The sequence below is a fragment of the Malaclemys terrapin genome, chromosome 25, assembly GCF_027887155.1.
Source record: "Malaclemys terrapin pileata isolate rMalTer1 chromosome 25, rMalTer1.hap1, whole genome shotgun sequence".
Lineage (NCBI taxonomy): Eukaryota > Metazoa > Chordata > Testudines > Emydidae > Malaclemys > Malaclemys terrapin.
In genome coordinates this window covers 10,171,356-10,183,765 of record NC_071529.1, presented here as the reverse complement: position 1 = coordinate 10,183,765, position 12,410 = coordinate 10,171,356, and the positions used below count along the sequence as shown (strand labels likewise).

Below are 12,410 nucleotides of genomic sequence, written 5' to 3'. Positions count from 1 at the left end.
CACTGCTTCACCAACCATGTTCTCCTAGGGAGAGATGGGATTTCTCTTTTCAATATTGTCACTCAATCCTGGGCTTTTGCTACACTGCACCAAAGTCAGACAGAAGAAACAAAGACCAACACTTTCCTTTGGAGTATGGTGGAGGAGGAATGCTAGTTGTAATATTTCTACACACTGAGAACGCGGCAAGGTTGCACAGAACAAGGCTTTCCAAGAACAACCAGAAGACGGCTTTGAAATAAAGGTCAGAAAACTGACTCTTCTCTCCTTTTCTTTAATAAAGGTATGAAGTGTTTCTCCCATTAAGACTTGAATTTCTCCCCGCTACTGGGATCCATCAATGCAATTTTGATTACAGGGGGGAAAAAAAAAAAGGCTAAACTCTTGATTAAAATTAACACATTTTAAAACACTTCATAATTAAAAACCAATACCCATTCCCTTCCCCAGGCACTCATCCTGAGTCCAGTTTCGTAACAGATGCTGAGGTACAGGACAATAAGTTAAAGAGTTCATTCCAATTTTGCAGAGTTCAAAAGTCTTCCTAATGTGTTGTCTTCTTTGATCCCTTCCCAAATTTGGCATCAAGTCCAAGACCTGCAGAGAAATGAGAAAAAAATTCTAAGGGAAAGCCCAAGGCCTGTACAATTAGTCCTTTCTATAGCTCCACATGCTAACTGATGCCGAATTACTTGAGAGACAGTGGGTACCTGTGAAATTTTAAAGAGTCCAAAAAAGGTCTCCGAAATCAGTTGGATATGTGACCATAGCAACAGCCTCAAAGATATCCCCATCCCTCCCACTTCCCCTCCCCAAAACACTGAGATAGTGGTTTTGCCAGCAAGCTTATCCAAGAAAATCCATTGTCCAAAATCCTAGGTCAACCCATCCCCTCCCCCCTCCCATCTATACTCCACCACTCTAACAGATAAAGGAAAAGACTTCAGAAAGCCAGGCTTCCAGGACTTACCCATGAATACCAGGATAGTTCCCACCCACTGCATCATGCTGATCGGGTTGGCAAATAGAATGACAGATGCTAAAATGGTGAAGAATTTGCGGGTTGTGGTGATGATTGAACAAGTTAAGGGTCCAAAGTATACCACAGTCATGAAGATGAAACTCTGAGAGAGAGAGAGAGAGAGAGAGAGAGAGAGAGAGAGAGAGAGAGATTGATTCAGTCTGTCTGAGAAGGCAATATCAACATGAAGATCCATCTTAAACCTTTTCAGAGAATCTTTTGGCAAAGAACAAATCCCAACCACAACCTGAAGATGACATAAGAATTTGTACGCAACCTTGACAGTCTTGATCTGAAAATGCTGGCTGAATAGTGAGCTAGGAACAATCAGATCTGGCAGGAAGACCAGACAACTTCACATTTCCGTCACACAAGTAAATTAATATTCAACGTTCTTTGGTCATCAAGTGCCTGGGGTAAGGGAACCAGAAAGTTACTTACCTGACCCAGTGCACTTGTCAGGCCAAACAGCAGGATGTTGTAGAGGATGCTGGGGTAGCGTTCAGCAAAACTCATGAATTCCCAGAGCTCTCCAGTGAACAAGATACCTGCAGAAAGTTTAAAGAGAGCAGGATGAACTCAAGGCAGAGACATCCTGGGCAGACAGGGCCAGAGCATTCATACTCCTAGCTCACGTTCACTATGGTCAGATAACAGATACAGACAGCAAAGACTAAGCTCCACCCAGAGCATATCAGTGGCAAAGAACTTTCAGTCATTGCACCATGCCAGATAGGTTGTTTTGGAAGAGAAAACAGCAAGTTGGCTACCCATCCCAGGATTTAAACTAACATAACATAACATCCAGGAGTTAAGTTCACTTTGCTGCCTCAGTTTTGCAGCTCTATGCACTATTGCTGTCGTCCTGGACCCACTTAGTCTGAACTCATTGTGTTTGCAGCCAGCATAAGGGGTGCCTGGAGGTAAGTGAGAGGAATCAGATGCTACAGCAGAACGTAAGAATGTCGTCTTAGCAAGGAACATGTCCTTCACATTCCAGATGTCGGCTACACTTTTAAACTTGGCCTCAGCTATGAATGGAACAGATGAAACAAACATCACTGTCAGTGTCTCATGACAACAGACTGTACCTTGCACTCTGTATCCCGATTCTCAAAAGACAGCCGCCAACAATCTCTCTCTCACACACACACAGAGAGAGAGAGAACAGGAGGCTTCTGTTTAGAAGCCTGATCTGACCCCAGTCTTTGCCAAAACAAGAGAGCCACCAAATGTAGCCTAGGAAGCTACAATCGATGCTACCGAGCCAGCCTGAAAGCAGGAACTTTTCAGACATGTGACTGCAGTTTTGGGAATGGAGCTTTAGGAGAAGCGAAGCGGTGTCCACTGGTGGCAGTTTAAGAAACTACAATAAAATCTCCACAGATTAGGTTTAAAACAAACAAAAAGAAGCTCTGCAAGACATACTAGGCCCTTTTTAGAACAAGAGACAAGGGTCCTGCCTAGAGGATCTTACAAATTAGTCTTCAGGCCAGGTCGCTATGGCTTCCTCAGATGTTCCTTACCAGCCCCCAGGAACAAGGTGGACCATAGATTAACATTTAGCATCATGTGATTGGAACCAGTTTGGTAATGAGCTCTCATATGGTCCTGAGACACTCCCGTCAGTCCATCCAATGTCAGTGACAGCAGCTAAGGAAAGGGGGGGGAAAAAAAATGTTGCAGAAGATCAGAAGAGAACTCTCTGCCAGCTACTCCCTTCCTGGAACAGCACTGAATTACTCCTGAGGGCATTCTGCGCCAAAAAATTAAAAATGATGCGCACAGTTTTTTAAAATTTTGCAAAATTCTGCATATTTTATTTGTCAAATAAATGAGGCAGCTCCAGCATGGCACTGGGGAGCACAGGCCACTGGCTACATAGGGGGTCCAGGTGAAGGTGGTTGGGGCTCAGCAGGGGGTCCAAATGTGGGGAGCTCAGTGGGGGGTCCAGATGCTGGGGAAGGGAGCTCAGTGGGAGCGGGGTCAGGTGCAACTGGTTGGGGCTCAATAGGGTGGGGACCCGGCTGGCTCATTGGGGTGGTGCAGGGAGACTGGGGCTTGTCGGGGGGAGGGGCGCGTTCTGGGTGCAGGGGAGTGGAGGTGGTGAGGCTTGGGAGGAGGGTCTGGGTATGAGCGGGTCTGGATGCACACGGGTTGGGCGGATGTGGGAGCAGCTCCCTGTACAGTGATCCCTCCCCTACAACTGAAGAGCTATGGGTGCAGGAAGCACCGGGGGGGGGGGGGGGGGAGAGAGAGAGAAGGCAGTTTACAGAGCTTCCTGCAGCCGGGGGAGAAATCTGGGGGTGGATCTGACCCAGCCCTGGATACTGTGCAGGGGAAGAGAAAGTCCCGTCCTCCCCAGCCCAGCCGTGACTAGCAGCTGAGCTTGGTGCAGGGTAGGAGGCACCAGCCAGGTCTTTCCCAGTCCCGTCCCCTACCCCAAGGTGATTTACCTCTCTGCCGGCTGCCCTGGGCACCCGAAACATACTGCTGGGGAGGGTTGTATAACTGCTCTTGTGGCTTCCTTTTGTTTTCCTGCCAGAAAGTCATTTTTCTGTGGGGCAGCAAAGAAATCTACGGCGAACATAAATTCTGCCTGTGTGCAGAGGTGCAGAATTCCCCCAGGAGTAGCATTTACATTCTATAGGATTCTTGCTTCCACCTGCTTATGTAAAAACAGTTCAGAGGGCATTCTGACGAGGTGCCAGCACTTCACCCTACATCACCACGTGGCAGTGTGCAAGCATGTCCCTCTGAACCAGAGGGAAGATCATCACTACCCAAGCATTCTAATGCTGGCTTTTTGCCAATCCCTCACAGTGGGTAGATCCAGGCAGAAGCCTGCACTAGTAATTGTTTTCTCCTCTAGTACCTTTCACCAACACAAAACCTTGGAACTACTTATGCTTCAACAGCCCAGTACTTACTAGGAGGAGTTCTCCATAGCCAAAGATGTGGTCATCCTCACCGTCACCTCCCTTTTTAGGTTTGTACATGAACAGAGCCACGCCTGTGACTATCAGCAGGACACACAGATATTTGGCTAGTGGGTATTTCTTCCTCAGCACCGTCACCCCTAAGAGCATGACTGAAAAGAAAAGATGATTTGGTAAAGTGCTCCCAAAACCCCTCCGCTAGGAATCTAATGACTCTGTGTCCAGTTCTGGATCTAATTGGAAGTGCACAGATAGTTTGTTATCCGCACTAGTTGGCATGGAGCTATCGGGTGAGCAGCTGGACTGTTTCTGGGAATGCAATCCATAGCCTGCTCATGGCATGAGAAATACACAAAGCTATAACTTCGTAGCTGCTCACCTGGAATGGGCTTACAGGACTTCCCAAGGACCTGTAAGAGAAAGAGTATCTTAACTAGCTGCATACTACAGCCTCCCCACACTGGGCAAGAGGACCACAGAAACTGCCATATTGGATCAGACCCAGGGTCCATCTAGTTCAGTGTCCTGTCTCTGATGGTCGTCAGCACCAGATCCTTCAAAAAAAGATGCAAGAAACCCTGCAGTAGGCAGATGGAGGATCATCTAAGCCCTCCCCAATACAGGTTTCTAAGACTGGCTTAAACCCTGAAACATAAGGATTTTTCCTTCTCCCTGATTTTTTTTTAAGCAATTCGTATTATAACTCTGGATGTTTGTTATCCCTCTGGATGGATGGTCCCTCTTGGAATCACTAAGTCTATCACCACTTTGCTTTGCAGGGATAGAGTAAAAAGAAAAGCAATAGAATACCGTCCCCACTGCCACTCTTGCAGGGCAACAAGGGTCAGAACTGCAGCATCCTCCACGGTCAATCTTTTTTAGTGACTTACTCTTTAATTAGAATGGTTTCCTGTCAGTGCATTGATGGATCATGTGAGCATCCCACATCCCAAGAGTGCACAATTTAGAATTTGTAAAAATCCTCAATAGGGAAAGGGCAAATCTGTAAAGGGGAATTTTTACAACGCAACCTTCTCCCCAACACACTTGTCTGCCTGCCTTTCTTCACCTGAGTTGGATAGTTGACGAACTGCAGAGCTGAGTTGCTGGAAACCATAGCACCCAGATAGGAGAGCGAGCAAGCTGCATACAGCCAGTTCTGGGTCCGATCCACCCTGATGGCGTCAAAAAACTGGATCACTGTGGAAACATACAAGAAACACACATGGGCTGATGAGACTGGACGTTGGCATCATAAGGCTATTTTATAATGCCATTGAGATACAAAGGCCACAAAGTATCTACAGCAGAGGGGAGATAAACTCTCCAGATCATCAAAACCACTCAGTCTTTTCAGCTCACATGCTCTCTGAGGCAAAGGAGCTATATTGAATTCCTGAAACCTGGTGGGGCAGAAGGAAGATGAAAAAAAACCAAGGGAATAGGTATAGACCTTCTCACAGGAGACAAAAGCTTGGACATCCTAGTGGTCTACTCTGACTCTTCCCAACAATAAAACCACATTGAATGAAAAGAATTTAGAATCTGGTTTTATGCAGTGTCTTTCATTTATAAAATTCTTTATTAAATCAGGTTAGCCGGTAATTGTGCAATGTCTGTGCAGACACAAATGGAAAAACCACTGTGTGCTCAACAGAAGCTCACAGTCCCTTGGAAGTTGTGACTTAGGCAATCGTTGGCATCGGGAGTGTGACCTGCACTACAGGTAACCACTGGGTGGGCCCCATGACTCTGGAAGACAGTCACTTCCCAGCCCAGAGGAGAAGGAAGTGAGATGGGAGTCAGGCTCAAAGAGGCCCTGGTGCGGAAAAGCAAGGGGTGACATACTGGCTGTTCTGGAACACTTACCTAACCTGGCAAAGATGGCATTGATCACGCATTGAATGAAGACCAGGGACAAAGCATATTTGAACTTTTCCTGCTTGGCACCTTCTCCATATTTACCTCTAGTTCTGTAGGAACAAATGAATTAAACAGGAGATTGAGAGGGTGAGAGGTACACTGAGTGAGACTGCAGCATAAGGCATGGTGCACATTTACTCATGCTTTCTTCCCAGGTGATTTAGCCCAACAGCTACCAACCTTTTTACACAAACATGTAGCAAACAGTGCCCTCGGCTGTATCTGCCAGTCCCCCCCACCTTCCATTCAGCTGGGCTTGCTCTAAGCCTGCAGTGGAATGAGGCTTCTCAAACCCTAGTCACACTCCAGCACAACATAGGATCCTGAGGATTCCCCCAAGGAGATGTCTTGCTTTCTGGTAGGATGCTCAGGAGAGATGACATGTCCAGGTTCTGCCACTGCAGAAAGTGGGGGAGGTCCCCAGACTAGGAGAGGGGGACTTCACAGTGGAAAGGTGCAACTTACGCCTCCTGTAAGACCCAGATACAGAGGAGTAGGAGTCACTTATATGCTCTGCTATAAATAGTCCTGGTCCCCAGGCTGGGAGGGGGCTCTTACATGCTCTGGTGCAAGATCCAGGCAGAGGGGCTCCCCAGTGCCTGGGCAGAAGGGGCACTAGGCAGGGGTCACTCACATGCCCTCCTAGCACCTGGGCTGGGAGGGGCTGTCACTCATAAGGTACATAATGTACTCGAGGTGTACATCCTCCCCGGCAGCTCCAGGCTAGGGAAAACAGGAACACCTTTCCCACCCTCAGGCCTTGCACAGAAGGGAGCTCAGCACATGCCCACAAATGAAACACAAACGCCCACACACACGAGTGTAATCTAGAAATACAGGTCAGTGCAGGACCCAGACCGAGGCGCTCGCTAGTGTCAGGACGGGGGTGTGTGTGACTCGCGGTCCCTCCGGCAGGAGGGGGAGGGGGGAAGAGGAATCACTCGCGGTCTCTCCGGCGGGGGGGGGGGGGGGGAGAGAAGAGGGATCACTCGCGGTCTCTCCGGTGGGGGCCGGGCGGGGAGGGGGGGAGGAACCACTCGCGGTCTCTCCGGGGGGGGCCCGGCGGGAGGGGAGGGGAGGGGGGAGGAATCACTCGCGGTCTCTCCGGCGGGGGCCGGGGAGGGGAGGAACCACTCGCGGTCTCTCCGGCAGGAGGGGGGGGGGGGAAGAGGAATCACTCGCGGTCTCTCCGGCGGGGGCCGGGGGAGGGGAGGAATCACTTGCGGTCTCTCCGGGCGGGGGAAGGGAGGGGAGGGGGGGAGGAATCACTCGCGGTCTCTCTGGGCGGGGGCCGGCGGGAGGGGAGGGGGGAGGAATCACTCGCGGTCTCTCCGGCGGGGGCTGGGCGGGGGAGGGGAGGAATCACTCGCGGTCTCTCCGGGCGGGGGCCGGCGGGAGGGGAGGGGAGGGGGGAGGAATCACTCGCGGTCTCTCCGGCGGGGGCCGGGGGAGGGGAGGAATCACTCGCGGTCTCTCCGGGCGGGGGAAGGGAGGGGAGGGGGGAGGAATCACTCGCGGTCTCTCCGGCGGGGGCTGGGCGGGGGAGGGGAGGAATCACTCGCGGTCTCTCCGGGCGGGGGCCGGCGGGAGGAATCACTCGCGGTCTCTCCGGCGGGGGCCGGGCCGGTCCGGGCGGGGCGGGGGTCACGCACATGCTCTCCTGCAGGATGCCGTAGTAGAAGTAGCAGACGAAGACGCCCAGGAAGCAGACGGGCAGGCGGAGCCGCTCGGGCAGCAGGGGGCCGCCCCCGCTCGCTCCCATGGCCGCGGCGCTGGGCCCGCTCAGGGAAGGCGGCACTTCCAGGCGCACATCGCGGAGCGGAGCCGGCAGCAGCGGCGGCGCAGGGGGCCTCATAAAAGCTACTCGAGACAGCCGCGCTCCCGAGACCCGCCGGCTCCGGGCTGGGGCTGCCCGCGGCGCTGCCGGACCAGGCGAGGCAGGAAGAGCGGGAGTGGAAGGGGCCGGGGTCCCGCATGCCGGGCCGAGAGGGGCCCGCACGGGGCTAATCCGCCCGTCGCTGCCTCCTGTTCCCCGCAGCCGAGCCCCATACAGCAGCTTTTTGATCAGGCAGCGCCTCCGATCCCCAAAGGCCGGGGGGCCTTCCATAGTGCGGGTGCCCTGCAGTGACGTACTCCACTGTGGACAGCGCGGATTGGCCCCCTGGCTCGAAGGCGGAACCAGACGCTCGGTTTCGCGCGTGGTCTTAGTGTCAGTCGAATACAAGGGCTGCCGGAGCAGGTCTGACCCCGTCCCAGGCGCATGCGCCGCAGCTACTATTGGCGATGCTGCGGGGAAGCCTCTGCCTTGGGAGCGGGGAGCCCGTAAGGGGGCGGGGGGAAGAGGCCGGCAGGGGGGCTGGTAGAAGCGGGAGGGGGGTCGGTAGAAGATGGGGGAGGAAGAGGCAGGCGGGGGGGGGTTGGTAGAAGATGGGGGAGGGAGGAAGAGGCAGGCGGGGGGGGTTGGTAGAAGATGGGGGAGGAAGAGGCAGGCAGGGGGGGGCGGTAGAAGCGAGGGGGGGGGAAGAGGCAGGCCGGGGGGGGGGGCCGGTAGAAGGGGGGGGAAGAGGCAGGCAGGGGGGGGGTTGGTAGAAGATGGGGGATGGAGGAAGAGGCAGGCGGGAGGGTGTTGGTAGAAGGGGGGGTAGAGGCAGGCGGGGGGGGTTGGTAGAAGATGGGGGAGGGAGGACGAGGCAGGCAGGGGGGGGTTGGTAGAAGATGGGGGAGGGAGGACGAGGCAGGCAGGGGGGGGTTGGTAGAAGATGGGGGAGGGAGGAAGAGGCAGGCGGGGGGGGTGGTAGAAGATGGGGGAGGGAGGACGAGGCAGGCAGGGGGGGGTTGGTAGAAGATGGGGGAGGGAGGAAGAGGCAGGCGGGGGGCGGTGGTAGAAGGTGGGGCTGGTAGAAGCGGGGAGGGGAGAATAGGCAGGCGGGGGGGCCGGTAGAAGGGGGGGAAGAGGCAGGCGGGGGGGGGGTTGGTAGAAGATGGGGGAGGGAGGAAGAGGCAGGCGGGAGGGGCCGGTAGAAGGGGGGGAAGAGGCAGGCCGGGGGGGGCGGTAGAAGCGAGGGGGGGGGGGAAGAGGCAGGCCGGGGGGGGCCGGTAGAAGGGGGGGAAGAGGCAGGCGGGGGGGGTTGGTAGAAGATGGGGGAGGGAGGAAGAGGCAGGCGGGGGGGGCCGGTAGAAGGGGGGGGAAGAGGCAGGCCGCGGGGGGGGGTTGGTAGAAGGTGGGGCCCGTAGAAGCGGGGGGGGGGGGAGAGGGGAGAATAGGCAGGCAGGGGGGCTGGTAGAAGCGGGGAGGGGAGGGGGAAGAGGCCCTTCTGTTGGCACAATCCAGTTATTGCATTGGCCATCACCTCTGTGTACTACGTGTCCTGGGTGTGTTTTTTTAGGGGTATAACCCCATGCCCTGCCCCCCACCCAGCATGTGCAGAGATCACCTCTTCCTTTTCCAGGAGCACCAGCCCCCACATCCGCCCTACTGCACTTTGGACCACGACTTCAGCTGCCCCTGGGAGGGAGTGAAGTTGACAGCTGGGGAGCTGAGGGGCAGCCTGTGTCCTCAACAACTTGGGCTCTGCCCCCTGCAGTAGTTTCCTCACCGACTATCAAGTGACATTCAAGCACCCCAGGGGACTAAGCCCACCTCATCTAAAGCTGCAGGCTGAGGCCTGTGGGCAGCAGGTCCAGGGAACTTTCTCAGGCAGAAGGGTAAGCTCATGGATGTAGAAAACAAGAGCTTTCCCAGTGGCTGCTCTGAGCCTCTAGAGTGAACTGCCGGAGGAAGGAGGGACTTTCCCAACCCTCACCCTCTTCCACTCCCACCTGCCAGGTGCACTTCTGCAGGCTGCCATCTCTACCACAGCCAGAGCACAGAGGATATTTAGAAAAAACCCAAAACAAAGTCCTCTGTTGCACACAGTTCTCCCCTGGTGATAAAAACTAGTGCAGAATAAAGTAACCTGCCTAACTCCCACAGGAAGTCTCACTGAGATAGGACTTGAACCCAGCTCACGTGAAGTTCAGTCCACTACTCAATTCTTGTCTTGCTACAGTCAGAACCCACTTTCTCCTGTTCCAAAAGCAGAGGCTACTGGCACTAAAGACAAAGCATCGTTATCAGAGGGGCAGCCCTCTGTGTCACTTTTTACAGAGCCAGACTAAGTCCTGTGGCACCTTATAGACTAAAAGATGTATTGGAGCATAAGCTTTCGGGGTGAATAGCCACTTTGTCTAAGTGGTCTAGTCAGTACATCTAGAAGTGGTACATATTCGCCTATTCATGTATAGTATCAAGTCAAGTCCTATCCAGAAAGCAAATGAACAAAGGCAAATCCTAACACTAGGCTTTAAACCCCTACACAAATGAAGATAGATATGAAGCAGAAGGGATTTTCCACTTACATGATGTCCATTTTGGGGTCCCAAAACAGGCATAAGGCAGCCCTAGGACCCTGCCCTAAGGAAGAGCCTGGGGAGGGATAGGGCCTGTTCTACACCCCCTGAAAGAGAGAGTGCTGCTGGAGGACGCCTGGTCACAGGAGAGGGTTCTCATGACAGCCGTTCCCCAGCAGTGCATAGGGGCTATTGCAAGCAGGGTGCAAGTGGGATCAGCTGTGACACTTCCCTTGACTGTCGGTGAGGTGTACATCCTCCCCTGGCAGCTCCAGGCTAGGGAAAGCACAGCCACCTTCCCCACCCTCACATGCTGACAGATGAATCACCCTCCCCCAATCTACAAATACTACAATTACACTGCATTGCAGGTTCTCATTCCTCTGGTTTTTAAAAAGGAGTGGCTGCTGTGTTTCAATTAACACACACCAGCACAAAGAATGTTCTCTTCCCTCCTTCCCCTTTTTAAAAGAAAAACCTCAACTCCAACAGGCATTTTTCCACAGCTCTGCCTTCTGCTTGGGGATTGGTATAGGGACCACATCCTGCATTTAGCAGCATGAGATGTTCCATTTGCTTTTCTTCAAACTAAATCCAGAGGTTGGGGAAATACCAATGCAGAATCTCTGTGCACCTGTAGAAAGCAGGATGGGGTTGGAGTTGTTCTGTAGAGATTCACCTTGAAGACAGACTTTTAGAAACCATTTCAGTGTTCAATATTCAGAGCATTTTACCAGCTTGCACATTCAAACTACTTGGCTTACTGCAATTAGCTTCAGAGTTTCTGAAGGATGTTCTTACTGTCTAGCAAGAATGGTTACCTCCTGCTGGGCTGACCCCACACATCTGCAACTCTTTATTTTTAAACACAGAGCCTGCAGATGAGAACAGCTTTGACTTCCTCACTAGGTCCACCTTAGTGGGAGTGCGGAAGGAACATTGCCTCTCACTGAGAGATACAGGGTTTGTACGCCGATTGTCAGTGTGGTCATGTTGTTTCAAGAGGCACAGGACTCCCCCAAATTTAGAAGCATCAGAAGTGGCTCCATGAAGTTGAATCCCAATAAAAAAAAGCTTATATTTAAACATTCCTGTCTACAACCCGAACTGTGCTACCATGCAAGAATCAGCGAGTCCTACTGACCTGTATATTGGCATGACTGAAGAGGATTGGGGCAATAAGAACTCAGGGAGCTATATTTATTAGAACTTAATTTTAACAGTGATACAGAAACTGCTTTGTGATTCTAGAACCCAACTCCATCCCTTAAATTTAAGACCGGGCTTGTAGCTACTAGACCCAGCTCCCTAAGATTAGAGATCATCATGGAGGAACACTGAAGGATCAACTATACTGGTGGGGTTCTGGAGAAGAAAAATATATGGAGGCAGTGAATGCTTTTTAAATGCTCGTAGTACCTGCCTATAATAGACAAGCCCCTCCCTAAATGATCTCTGCTAAATTTACCCCTGTGATATTGCCAATTGTAAAAATTATCTTGTCCACTCAGTTCCAAAAGTCCAGCTTCTGGAACTAATTAGATTGTGAATAAAAAGCTCTTATGTAATTTAGTGTCTCCACATTGTCCACAGACTGGCAACAAAACCAGAAGTTCTTTAGGAACAACTACAGGTTAGACAAGAGATGAAATACTGCTGAGGGAAGTGTGTGTGTGTGTGTGTGGGGGGGGGGGGGTATTTTTCCTTTGGTTATCCAAACTTGCTGTTACTTATCCAGGGAGAATGCGCTCGCACTGGTCTACATACAGCTCCCTGGCATTCAGGATCTTAACCCAATTCAGTTAGGTTATCTTCTGCTTTCTGTGAGCACAAATCCAAACATTTCACCCTCATCAACAGGACAACCCAGAGCCCTCAGAAAGCTTTGGGCATTTTTGTAGAGAACTAGCACACCATGTATCCTAATCTGTCTAGGTGGATGTGGAGTTTATAGCTGAGGAGCATATTACAGGAACCAGGCCAGCTCTAGCTAGAACTAAAGACAAGGCTCCATGGTTTTCAATGCTAGCTTCCCCTTTCTGTAGTCATTTATTCCTCACTGCTTCTGTCTCCTTTCAGTAAGGATTCTTTATTCAAATAATCCCAGCCTTGACTGGAATGCAGACTGGTGAAAGGAG

At 52.2% G+C, this 12,410-nt stretch overlaps 1 protein-coding gene across 1 annotated transcript; it reads right to left on the bottom strand.

The window, feature by feature from the left end:
- Positions 1 to 232: 232 nt before the first annotated feature.
- SLC35B1 (solute carrier family 35 member B1) lies at positions 233 to 7,753 on the bottom strand. Its single transcript, XM_054014565.1, has 9 exons — positions 7,536 to 7,753; positions 5,830 to 5,933; positions 5,030 to 5,160; positions 4,340 to 4,370; positions 3,952 to 4,112; positions 2,548 to 2,674; positions 1,463 to 1,569; positions 971 to 1,124; positions 233 to 597 (listed from the first exon to the last, which is right to left on the bottom strand). Exons 1-9 carry the CDS (start codon positions 7,736 to 7,738, stop codon positions 545 to 547), a joined length of 1,071 nt encoding a protein of 356 aa, XP_053870540.1. The 5' UTR covers positions 7,739 to 7,753; the 3' UTR covers positions 233 to 544.
- Positions 7,754 to 12,410: the final 4,657 nt, after the last annotated feature.